At 34.8% G+C, this 13,171-nt stretch overlaps 1 protein-coding gene across 7 annotated transcripts in view; it reads left to right on the forward strand.

The window, feature by feature from the left end:
- Positions 1-13,171, forward strand: part of PAPOLA (poly(A) polymerase alpha) — a 58,717-nt gene that overhangs the window by 33,819 nt on the left and 11,727 nt on the right. For all 7 annotated transcript variants that reach the window (XM_064571541.1, XM_045901490.3, XM_045901491.3 and 4 more), the window contains 5 exons: positions 2,467-2,520; positions 3,040-3,159; positions 4,664-4,773; positions 9,057-9,178; positions 12,926-13,068. In XM_064571541.1, coding sequence (XP_064427611.1) covers positions 2,467-2,520; positions 3,040-3,159; positions 4,664-4,773; positions 9,057-9,178; positions 12,926-13,068 — 549 coding nt within the window. The remainder of the gene's footprint in view (positions 1-2,466; positions 2,521-3,039; positions 3,160-4,663; positions 4,774-9,056; positions 9,179-12,925; positions 13,069-13,171) is intronic.

Raw genomic sequence — 13,171 nt, forward strand, 5'->3', positions numbered from 1 at the left:
AAATAGTTTTTAGGTAATAAAAGCAACTAAATTGTTCTTAGGAATTTTTAAATAGGTTTTAATTCATTGGGGATACATTTTTATAGTAAAATTTTTTATTGGAAGCTGGAAATCTTTAAATTTGGGGAAGAGTTAACGACTATTGCATTAAGACTTCAAAGTGTCTCCTGAAGGCATTTGAGTATCTTGAGCAAATAAATGATGGTGGCAGTTGGAAATTGGAGATCACATTCTTTGGGGCAGCAATAAAAAATATATGTAGTCTAAATTTAGAAATACTTCTTTTGGTCTCTCTGTTTTCTGATAGGGATCTTAGGAATTGAATACTAGTTCTGGTTTTTAAAACTTAACAAACTCGGTATTTTGGTTTCAGTTTCTTAGCTGGATGAGTATAAATGGATTCCGTTTTATAAATGGATTCCTAATGGCAGGTTATTTCTATTAAGCTTAATTACTGTATTTTATATCTCCTTTTTTTGCTTAAATTTGCTTAAATGTGGCTGAGTAAAGGACATAACCACGCCCCCCAGGCTCCCCTCATTGCAATAAGTGCCAAAGTTGAACTTTTTAAACTTCAAAACTTTAAACTTTGAATTCCAACAAAATTATGTTCAAATGGATTGTATGTTTTGCCTTCGTAAATAGAGAACATTTGTGCATCGTTTGTTGAAGACTCAGGTGGTAATTAAGAACATCCATTTTAATAGTGTGGTAAAAGAGTAGAGACTGAGAGTTTGATCCCTGTCCTAGGTGAATGCAGACAACTTCGCTTTTTTGTTTTTGTGTACATGCCTGCTTTTTATAGTTTGTTGTCTCCTGTTGTAAGTTGTTACACTTCTGTCCAGAGAGTTCTTCCTCCATCTTCCCCCCGCCCATTTCCAATCTCCCAGGGACTGGAAATCAGGTTACTGAGCCTGTTAGGATTTTGGTGCATTTAAAAGAATTCAAGGGCCCTCAGAGTGGGTTTCTGTGTATGTAAAATGCATGAGCTTTTAGTGCTTTTATGTGACTTTTATTTATTTGAGCCATCTGTTTGTTCTGTATATTTGGTTTGATCCAAATAATGCTGAACAAATTTAAACTGGTGGTAAAGGAAGTATTGGTCTGTATGGATTTGAGCTGCATATTCACATATGTGTCTACATGTTTTCATATTTATACATATTACCTCTGTTACCGTAAGTTGATTAAGTCCTTGAAGTTAGCTCATTTGAGCTTCACTTTTCCCCTGCCAGTAAGAGGCATTATCCTATATTACAGATGACGTATATATACAAGTCTCATACCTGGGTTACATAGTTATGAAGAATCATAACCATTTTTCAGATACTTAATGAGCATAAATAGTAAGTAATCAAATGGAATAGTTTAAGGAAGAATGGTTTAAAATGCTTTAACTTGCCAAATTTTCACTGTCCCTTGCCTAAATATCTTCTCACTCTTTTTTTTTTTGATGGCTAATTGAAACTGGGGTTAATAGTTTTTTCCTGGCCTAGGTCAGGTATTTGGTTTTGGTCTGAAACCTCATTTATAAGATGTGAAAGATAAGGGTTTCAGCCCTTTTTTTTTTAAAAAGAGTAAACTAATTTAAAAATTTTCATCATACTCTGGTTTTTCAGACTAGTATCCATACTAGGTAATGTCAGTTTGCTTTTTTGTGAGGTAGTTTCTGGTGAGAAGTTTGGCTTCCAGCACCTCTAAAATGGGTTCTGTGGGAGAGTATATCGGACTGAACTTTTTTAGTATCATAAAATTACATGAATTATATTTTAGTTGTAAGTAGTTTGTTTTAAAAAGACTTAAAATAGTATTTAGTTTTGATAGCATTTTGTAAAATGAAAACTTGCCTTTTCTCTAATTTAATGGAATTGGATTCTGCATAAAAATCAGATTTCTTCTTTGCTCTCATGCTAGTCATGTCTGCTTTTTAATAGAAATTTGTACTGTTACTTGAAAAAAATCATGAGACCTGTCTTCAGTATTCAGTTTAATTTTTGCTACCTGTTAATTTGAGTTAAAAAGCATGGTGTGTTTGAACTATTTTTGAGCTTACTGATGTAATATGTATAATTAGTGATCCTGTTTTTGTGGCTAAAGCCTTGGTGCATTATTTCTATTAATACAACTTTGTTATAGTAGATTATATTTTAGTGAGCAGCTTATAGATATAAAGCATTCCACCGGAGTCTTTGAACCAAACTATCAATTAATGTTTATTCGTTGTTCTTGAATTAAGCTGCTTTGGGATAATTTATAAAATCACTCTTTTTCAGAAGAATATACTCACCAATAGTTAGAAACTTGTGGTATTTAGCTTTTATGATTTTATGTACATCTTGAGATTGCAGTCCCCCTTGCTAAACTGTTGCTGATCTGTAACTGTAACAAAGCTATTACATTATGGTGTTAATATCCAGCACAAAGCAGTTAAATAAAATAAATAGCATGTTATCTTTATCTCCAAAGGCATTATATTGTACTTCTAGCAAGTGCACCAACAGAAAAACAACGCCTAGAATGGTGAGTATAAGATTAGACTTTACAGAGAAAATAAGCAAAAATCAATCAGATAGCTACAGAACACATCAGATGGGAGAAAGTTTGTCCTCCCATCCAGTCTGGTTTTATTCATAAATGGAACTTTACTACTTGTAATGGAAGTGTAGGAATTTGGGGATCCGTATACAACTTTGTTTTTTGTTTCCCTTACGGAGATCCATGTATCATTAACTATATTTAAAGTGCTTTGTTTTAGCTTACTGATTTTTTTTCCTTTAAATATTTGCAGGGATGTCTTTTGTAACCTTCTTAGTTTGAAATGTGGCTTGATTATCCTTCCTCCGTTTTTGCTTCAGCATTTTTGTTTAGAGCCTAAGACTGGTTTTATCTATGGGAGTTCAGATGGTTGAACTGCCCTCACATGTATTTAAGTATGATCTTCATATTACTGCTTTGTGCAGCATATTTTGACTTTGTGCATTTTATTTTATTTTTTAAATTAACCAGAATTTTCATTAATACTAAGTGACATTTGTTCAGGGTGGGCTTGGTGGAGTCAAAAATCCGAATCCTGGTTGGAAGTTTGGAGAAGAATGAATTTATTACACTGGCTCATGTGAATCCCCAGTCATTTCCAGCACCCAAAGAAAATCCTGACAAGTAAGCAGTCTTCTAATTTAATCTAGTTTCCTTCTCTCCTTTTTAACTTTTACTCATAGAAGCTTTCTATAGGCAGTTTTTAATAACTAGAGTCACCATTCTGTTGATCACATATGGCACAAAACCAATTTGAGATTAGTAGATTAGGTTTTCCAGATCAGAAACACTGAAGAGACAAATTATTTCTTGAGAAAAATCAATACTAAAATAGTTCTCTGATAATAGTCTAATGATGGTACCTATGAACTAATTAGAGTTCAAATTCTGCATATCTGCCTTTTAGCATTTCTTAAAATTTCTTTCTTCTCACCCATATTATACAGTGGTTGTCAGAATAACTGCTATCCCAAATATGTCTTGCTTTTCATCTTAACTTTTTAAAAGAGAGAACATGCTTTCAATTTACCTTGCAAAAAATCTGATTTGTGATAGATTCTGAAACACTGGGAAGATCTGTTAATAAAAGGCTCACATTATTCTTTTAAGGGTCTTTCATAGGTCAATTTCTGGTTCAGTTGTTGCTGTATTATTATTTATGTGAGATTCTACTTTGCATTTGGAAGGTGAGGGGAGTTTTAGTAATGAGCTTTTTAAAAAAATAAAGTAGCATTAAAGAAAGGTTGAAAAATACAGGCGAATCGCTTATTTGAGATTGTGCTGCGGTGGTACAGCTGTTACTCTGATTTGTTGGTACAGGTTGTTTCCTTTTGCAATCCTGTCAAGAGTTGTTATTTGAGCTCTTTATAATTTTTTGTTTCTGCAGTCTTAATTATTAAAAGACTGATCCATTCAGCATATAGATTATTAAATGTTCAAAAGTAGCTGAATCACCCATTGTTCCTATTATTACGCTGTAGTCAAATTACTGTTCATGTCATCTTTTCTTCTTTTTCTTTTTTTAAAAAAAGATTTATTTATTTTAGAGAGAGAGAGAGAGCAGGGGTAGGGGGAAAAGGAGCAGAGGGAGAAGGAGAGAGAAACCCAAGCAGATTCCGTGCTGAGTGCAGAACCCAACACGGGGCTCAATCCCATGACCCATGGACCCATGAGATCACAGCCTGAGCCGAAACCAAGAGTTGGATGCTCAAACCGACTGCACCACCTGGGCGCCCCTCATGCCACCTTTTCGACTGAGTTTTAAAATTTTAAGGAATATATATTAAGTTCTAGTTAAAATTTTATGTCTAGAATAAATTTTCTTTTCAGATTTTTCTAAAATGCGTTGTTCCTTTTCCCTTGTTAGTTTGAACATAATTTTTGTTGTGCCTTTGGTACTTTGGGATCATCATTAACATTGGCTGTCGGTACCCTGCTTAGGCTTGGGAATATGAAGGACAGGCATGGGGGAGGACTTGGAGTTCTGATGGAGCTTTGGTTTAGAACTTTACTTAGTTTGCTTATACATTTGTATTCCAAGTTTTTCCACATACCTCAGGTTGTCAACCACATTGATAACGTTTTCATGAAGTCTTGATAAACTAGTAACACTTTTCTTACTTTGCAGGGAAGAATTTCGCACGATGTGGGTGATTGGGTTAGTGTTTAAAAAAACAGAAAACTCTGAAAATCTCAGTGTTGATCTCACCTATGATATTCAGTCCTTCACAGATACAGGTATATCTCTCCTTGGATGATCAAAACACATAACTTGCATATTTAAATTTGTCTTCATGTGTACCATAGTGACATTTGCAATAACTGTTAATTTACTTGGGAATATTGAACAGTGATTATCAGAATAATTTTAATGTTTTGGATTAGTTACTAGTTTCAGTAATGTCTAATATATAAGTGGGTTTTTTTGTGTGTGTGATTTTATTAAAGCACAGGGGCAGGACCCATGGGCAGAAAGAGCTGCCATAAATGGTTTTAGTTTTGTTTTGTATTGTAGATTTAAAGTTAAGTAGGACCATTTTAAATTTGTTCACCGTTATTTATGAAATTAGAAACCATCTGAGTATTTGATTGTGTAAAAGACTGAGTCTGTGTCTGACTGCCTCAGTAATCTTGAAGCTTAGACGTTTACACAACTAGACTTCTGGTGATGTGAGGAAATTTTATTCTCTGTGTCAAATACAGACTCAAGTGTTGATTCACGGGTATAGGGTGATTAGAGCTATATTTCAGATTGACCTATACCCTGAGAGATAAAACTGAGTTATAACAGTTTATCTAAAGAACAAATGGGTGTAGTTCACAGAAGTGAAGGCTATATATAGATGCACAACTTTTCAAGGGAATGGTGAATATGCATAGAGACAGTGATGAATATACAGGTCCGGTGACGAGAAGGCATACTTAGGTAGTCAGGCATTTGCACCTGTGTGTGGAATCACTAGCAGTCTGACATCTGGGAGCTGCTCCTGATTAGGTGCTGTCTGTTGGGATTCTGACCATCAGCAGCCTTGCTGTTGGTGATTCAGTGGCAGTTAAAGTTTCAAATGAAACAAGATCAACTCTAAATGAGACACATGGTAGTTGCCTTCTTGGAAAATTCAGATTAAAAATATTCTATTTCTTATGAAAGATTGAGTTGCTTTCTTTCAAATAATTGATAATTTATAAGTAGGTTTTTCATTTTTAGGAATATAAGTGGAGAATATGGCACAATTCTTTATGGTGAGGAACATTGAAGGATAGTGTCCCCAGCAAGTAGTAACCCTTAATAACCGTGAGAGCAAAAACACTCATAGATTTTTTAGGATGTGATTTGGAGGGTGGTAACTCCACTTGCTTAATGCCACAGAAGTGTTTATTTCCAGAGTAAAAATTCTGATGTCAACTTAAACTATAAACTAAGAAATCATGTAGAGATATTTGAATTAGAAAATTTGTTTTGTGCATTTCATCTCAGTTGAGTTTATCAAAGACTGTGCTAATGAACCATCAAGATTTTCAAGGAACTTTTATTTTGGGAGGGAAATGTTTAGTTGTCCTGGGCCTTGAAACATTTTAATGGAATACTTTGTGGGATTTTCTTTTTTCTTTCTTTCTTTTTTAATATTTTATTTGAGAGAGCCAGAGAGAGCGTTCGTGTGCATAAGCCCACACAGGTGGAGGGGGGGAGGTGCAGGTGGAAGGGGAGAAGCAGGCTCCCCACTGAGCAGAGAGCCCCACTCGGGGCTCCATCCCAGGACCCTGAGATCATGACCTGAGCGAAAGGCAGATGCTTAACTGATTGAGCCACCCAGGTGCCCCCTTTGTGGGATTGTCTTTTTCCTTTTTTTAAATTAATTTATTTTTATTTAAATTCAATTAACATACAATGTATTACTGGTTTCAGAGGTAGAGGTTAGTGATTAATGAGTCTTTTATAACACCCAGTGCTCATCACATCATGTGCCTCCTTAATGTCCATCACCCAGTTAGCCCATCCCCCTACCCCTCTCCCCTCCAGCAACCCTCAGTTTGTTTCCTATGCTTAAGAGTCTCTTTTGGTTTGTCTCCCTCTCTGATTTCGTCTTGTTTTCTTTTTTTTCTCTCTTCCCCTATTATCCTCTATTTTGTTTCCTAAATTCCATGTGTCAGCAAGATCATCTGATAATTAATTGTCTTTCTCTGATTGACTTATTTCGCTTAGCATAACACCCTCTAGTTTCATCCAGGTTGTTGCAGATGGGAAGATTTTATTTATTTTTTTTTGGTGACTGAGTAGTATTCCATTGGATATATATACCACATCTTTTTTATCCATTCATCTGCTTATGGACAACTGGGCTCTTTCCATGGTTTGACTATTGTGGACATTGCTGCTATAAACAATGGGGTGCAGGTGCCCCTTTGGATCACTACATTTGTATCTTTGGGGTAAATACCCTATAGTGCAATTGCTGGGTCTCCGGTAGCTCTATTTTCAACCTTTTGAGGAACCTCCATGCTGCTTTCCAGAGTGGAAAAGTGAAAGCCAGCTTCATTCTTTGTGGGATTTTCAATACTCAAATTCTTACTTCCAGTCTCTTCCAACTTCACATCTTTCTGATCTCAGGTATTGGTGGCTATATCCCTGTAGTTGTTCAAGCTAGAAATCTTGGAGTCCTCCTTGACTCCTGTTTTTCTCATAACTTGATGTTAATGCATTAAAAAATCCTTTTGCCTCTACTTTTGCTATCCATTGAGATTCCTGCTACTAATTGCTATTTCTACTGCTATTACACTAGTCCAAGCCATTTGTCATTGCTCTGTTGTATTACTCCCATTACTACAGTTTCCCTGGCCTGTCCTAGCCCAGCTATTAATGGGATAATTGTTATTCTCAGCCAGCATCCAAAATGATATTAAGCCAAATCATGTCTTGCCTACTTAAAGCCTATAATGGCTACCAATCTCTTTTGGAAAGTTTAGGTCCTTCCTTACTGTGGTTTGCAAGCTTTTACCTAATCTGGCCTTCTCATTATGTCTGTGGCCTCATTTCCTGTTATAAGTTCAAAATTCTTTATTCCATATGTCTTGGGGCCAGAAAGGTAATAAAGTTAGTAAGTAAAATTCCTAGTGGGGCTTGGAGCAACATTTGGTAGTCAGCAACAGTAACATTTCTTCAGGGAACTGTTCAGGATTCACATTAAGCAAAGGTAGAGACCAAATAGCCACAAATAGGTGAGATCAGGGTTAGTTTTTGTCAGATGAGTTTTGGTGCCAATTATAGGAAGAACTTATGTGTCGGGAGCATTTGGGATTTTAGAATTGCTCTTAAGGGATTATGGATCTTGACTTTTCCTTCTCCCCAGTGGCCTTTTTGTTTTACTTAAATATTCCAGACATGCTCTCAACTGAGGACATTTTGTCCTTGACCTTGGATCTTCCTGGAATGCGGTTCCATCAGTTATTTTTGCTTATTACTTCACTTTCATTTCGGTCTCCACTCTCTCATGTCCTCTCAGTTTCTATGCTGAGCTTCTTGTCTTCTTCCCTACTCAGTTTTTCTCCATAGCACTATCATCATCTGATACGAAATATATTTTACTTCGTTGTTTCCTCTTTATTGTATTGTCCCTACTAGAATGTAGGCTCTGAAGTTCTTTTGGTCTCTTAATTCTCTGCTGTATCCCCTGTGTGATACAGTATTGGTGCTCAATAAATAATTTGTTACATGACTGAGTGAATGGATTTTTCCATTTCGGGATTCTCTGGGAACTTACTTGGATGAATTTATTTTTAGCATTTTCTTTTTGTTCCTGTGACCTCTATTATTTGAGTTATTCTGTAAGAGATGTTAACTACTTGTCTTAGAGTTTTATCCTGCAGGTTCTTGAAAAGGTATCTTTGGGTTTAGTCAGTAAGTTTGACTTTTGCTACATTTGTTACATAATTGAGCCAGAATTTTATTTTATTTTATTTTTATTTTTATTTTTATTTTTTTTTAAGATTTTATTTATTTATTTGAGAGAGAGAGAATGAGAGAGAGAGAACACCTGAGAGGGGATAGGGTCAGAGGACAAAGCAGACTCCCTGCCGAGCAGGAAGCCCGATGCGGGACTCGATCCAGGGACTCCAGGATCATGACCTGAGCCGAAGGCAGTCGCTCAACCAACTGAGCCACCCAGGCGCCCCGAGCCAGAATTTTAAATAATAGTGGTAGCACAAAAGGGTATGAAGAAGCCCCCCTTTTTTTTTCCAGTTCTTCTTAAAGAGTTACTCTTCAAAGTTATTATCTTAAGAGTAATTAACTGGAAGAGTTAGTATACTTTGTGCTTTTATTCATTATATAGACCTTGTGGTAAAAGGTACTTAGAGTTTGCTCAGGCAATGGATTATGTCAGATTAGAGAGAATTTTGGCCTGATAGTTTTATGCACAGGATTGCTAGAAAAGGATCCCTACTTAGAATAGCTTCTCCTAGGTGAGTTTAACTGCCTTTGTTAAAATGTTTCTATTTCTTGTAACAATTTCCTAATTGTGTAGTTTATAGGCAAGCAATAAACAGCAAGATGTTTGAGGTGGACATGAAAATTGCTGCAATGCATGTAAAAAGAAAGCAACTCCATCAACTACTACCTAATCATGTTCTTCAGAAAAAGAAAAAGGTAAATTTAGAAAGTACTTACAAAAGCATTACTAACATAGTGTTTTTACTGTATTCAATCTATCAATACTTCAACATTTAGACTCAGTTTAAGTCATGCTTGAAGTAGATCACAGCATTTTAAGAATCAGTTCCAGGGAGCAGTTCCATTATGTGAAACCTTGCTCCCAGTCACGTTTCTTGCATGTACTTGCAGACCTCAGATAGATTAGTGGCGATGCTTCCTATCCTTATTTTATGTAAGCTTATGGTCTCTTTCAGAGTCTTCTGTTCTTATCCATTTAATACCCACATCAGTATCTAATTTCCTTTCCTTTAAAAAGTAAACTAGGTAATATGTGGATAAATTAATTATGTGACTTTTTATAAAAATGGCTTTAAGAATTATAGATGTGTATTATTGAAAAATTAAGTTATTGAATATAAAGATCACAGACAGAGGTGATCAGAGTTAATATTTTGTAGAATGTCGTTCTGGTAGTAGTGCTTCCTGTTGAATAACTTACAGCCATATTTTTCTTATTTAGACTTACTATAGACATATTAGAATTTTAGTGCATAGATGATAATTACATTTTTATATGTGATTTCAAGAATAGGTGGCTTATTTCTATAATGGAATATACACTGCAGTGAAAATGAATGGATTAGAGCTACATCTATTAATATGTTCATTTAAAAGGTTCTGATGAATATGTACTATTTAATAATTTTATATAAGGTTTACAAGTTTAAAAGATGTAAAACAATATATTATTTAAGAGAATATGAAAGAAAAGTATAGCATATATTATGGTACAAGCATCTAAGTCAAGGACAAGAACTTTGGAGTAGATAAAGCTGGTTCAATTTCAGGTTCCACTGCTTCCCAGCTGTGAGACTTGGGCCAGCCATATCATGAACATCATGTTCTTGATTTGCTTCTTCTCTAAAATTAGGATAATATATTTACCTACCTCATTAGATATTTTGTGAGGATGAAATGAGTTAATACCTATAACAAGGTGGTTTTGGCTGGTGCTTGGCATATAGCGAATGCTCGTATTTGTTTCTGTTATCACCATAACTTGGGGTAGAGGTACTTGCTTTTTTATATTGGTCTAAAATGCAGTTTTAAAAGGCATTTTTGTTTTTAAGGTAACTTAGTACATTAAAGCTTTTATGTGACTTGTTTTCCTCTCATCCTGATGCTTTTATGAGTTAACTAAATAATCTAGAAAGTGGCAAAAAGGTACTGATCTTTTCTCAAGCCATTTTATTTATTTGTAATAAAATATACATACAGTTTGCCATTGAGTAATTTTATTTTTAAACTAAAATGTCAAGCCAGACATTTGTCTTCTGATTGTCCCTTGGTGTTATTAATAAGTTTAAGCAACCACACTTAAATGTGTATTTACTACATGTAGAAATACATAACCATTTTATGTGTTTTCAGAAGTCAATGTAAATAGGTTGTTATGTTCTTTAATACTTAACCTATTTCTATTTTATTAACACATCTATTTATAACTGAGGTTATTAGATTTTCCAGAATCCTTGATCCTCAGATCACCTTTTAAAACTCCTATATATATGGTATTGTTGATTTTTGAAACAAAGTATAGTTTAAATAAATTTTATTTTTATTCTATTAAGGTATTACCTATCTAAATATAATCTTCTAGAAATAAAAATTATTAGTGTTCAGAAATAACTTTAGTCCAGACATTTTATTTATCAAATAAAGCTTAACTGTACTCTCATCACCGTGTAATCGCTACTTTTCACCTTTCAGTGTGTGTTTCTACATAGACTATTCGGTGCCCATATGTAACCACATATCACATGTATTTTTAAAAGGTTTTTGATGGTACATACACTTTTGTGACCTGCTCTTTGGGTGTTTATTATGTGTCCAGATTACATTACATTACAGATACTATGTGGCTGCTTAGTATTTTTTTAAATGGCTACAGTATGATTATATCTGTCCTTTATTTGACATCATTTGGACTAGTTCTAAGTTGCTGCTAGTAAAATAGCACTTTCTTGTTTTTAGTAGTAGTATCTAGAAATCTAGATCCATAAATCTTTTCTCTTAGACTCTTATTAATAGCTTCCTTTTATTAACTGCTATTTGCAAAGCCCTGTACGAATGTTTTTCTATATTTAATGATAAAACAACCCACAGATATTGTCTTTTATAGAAGAAACCAAGTGGCTGATAAATTTGCCCATGGTTTTATAGTAGGAGATGTGAATTGGACCTAGGTCTCAGTGCAAAGCGTATGTGTTTATTTCTCTCTCTAGTATGTTCTGTCTTTATTTATCTTTAATTTGAAAATGTGGATAAAACATTTATGATGGCTTGGCATTGAAGTCTCTTGTGCCAAACTTGATATAGACAAAGGCAAAGCAGAGCAACTGTTTTGTGTTCAAACCAGCTAGTTAAAACCTTCGGGTTCACAGATCATCCTTAGCAGTGGCCTGTTGTCTCACAGGTGTTTGATCACCTGGTCAGGCAGGTAACTGTGTAGAATTAGTAAAATTTAGTTACTGTACAAATCCTTGTCTGGTGGAGAGTGAAATTGGTAGCATTTTTGCATAGGAAAGAAGCTCATTAGAAAATTCATTTCACAACTGACTTCATAAACAAGTGGCATTACTTTCTCTTCCTCTCCATCCTGCCAAATCTCATCTTCCCCATTTGATCAATACTGATTTATGTACAGAAGTAATGCCTGTAGTGCTAGATAAAAAATGTCTTGTCATTTGGGGAACTAGAGCACGCGCGCGTGCGCGTACACACACATAGACACACACACGGGATATGGGTTTTTGTCAACAATGCAGTCATTTCCATTAAAATGTTTCTGTAGGTAAGTGGAGCACCAAGGCCTAAAAGTATTCTGGAAAAAAAACCCTGAAGAAATCAATTTGATATTGCAATACTATTGATTGTAGAAACAGAAACTAAGTTCTTTAGAAATCAACTTTCATCCCATAGAAACATTCGTAGTTTAAGCTTTATTTTGGTTTTCCTATATTAAGTAACATTTTGAGTGCTTTGATTTTTAAGAAGCAGGACTAGCATTAGGATTTACATGTGGATATTAGATTTCACTTTCAGGAAATTATTTCTGCTTCTATTTTCACAGGGTAATTTATACTATTAGATGTACCATGTTAAAATTCTAAGTTGGCAGTCAGAGCACCAGAAATTCTTGGTTTTGAGAGAGCCTCATTTATTTATAGATTTTTAGAAGTGGTACTACGCTGTACTTATTTGATAGTTGTTTTGACATTACACAATTTTATGTTCACTGTAGAATAATTAAAAATTGATTTAAAAAAATTGGTCATAATCCCAAAAGCCAGATATATTCATTGCTAGTATTGGGTTTATCATTAAGACTTTTTTCCTAATATATATGTGTGTATGTGTCTGTATATATTTATAGTTATCTGATTTAAGATCCATGTGTTTTCACATTACAGTGCTTTTTAGCGTGCAGCGTGTCTTGTGGAAAATGTGTACATTTAATATAGCATTCCTTTCTCCTTTTTTCTCCCATGGAAGAACTGTAGTGTAGTCAGGCCTCTTAGAAGTCTTTACCTTATAAGTCAGCATGGCATTTCTGAGTTTTCATGAACTTAGTGATTTATGCTTTGTAGTAGAAATCATATATCAAAGTAAAAGATGTTCATGTTTCAAAGATCGGGGTGAAATAAAGATATATTTGACTAAATATCTTATTAATTGCAGCATTCAACAGAAGGTGTCAGATTGACGCCTCTGAATGACAGCAGCCTCGACTTGTCTATGGACAGTGATAACAGCATGTCTGTGCCTTCACCTACTAGTGCTATGAAGACCAGTCCATTGAACAGTTCTGGCAGCTCTCAGGGGTAAGGAAAGCGAGGGAATGAAGTGGAGTGGGTGTTCACTAAACGTATTTGATGAACTCTCTTGTTAGAGTCATCTATTTAGAATATTTATTCCCCTTTTAAT

This window comes from Mirounga angustirostris, unplaced genomic scaffold, assembly GCF_029215605.1.
Source record: "Mirounga angustirostris isolate CCGP_5_RB_7025 unplaced genomic scaffold, mMirAng1.0.hap1 SCAF_9, whole genome shotgun sequence".
Taxonomy (NCBI): domain Eukaryota; kingdom Metazoa; phylum Chordata; class Mammalia; order Carnivora; family Phocidae; genus Mirounga; species Mirounga angustirostris.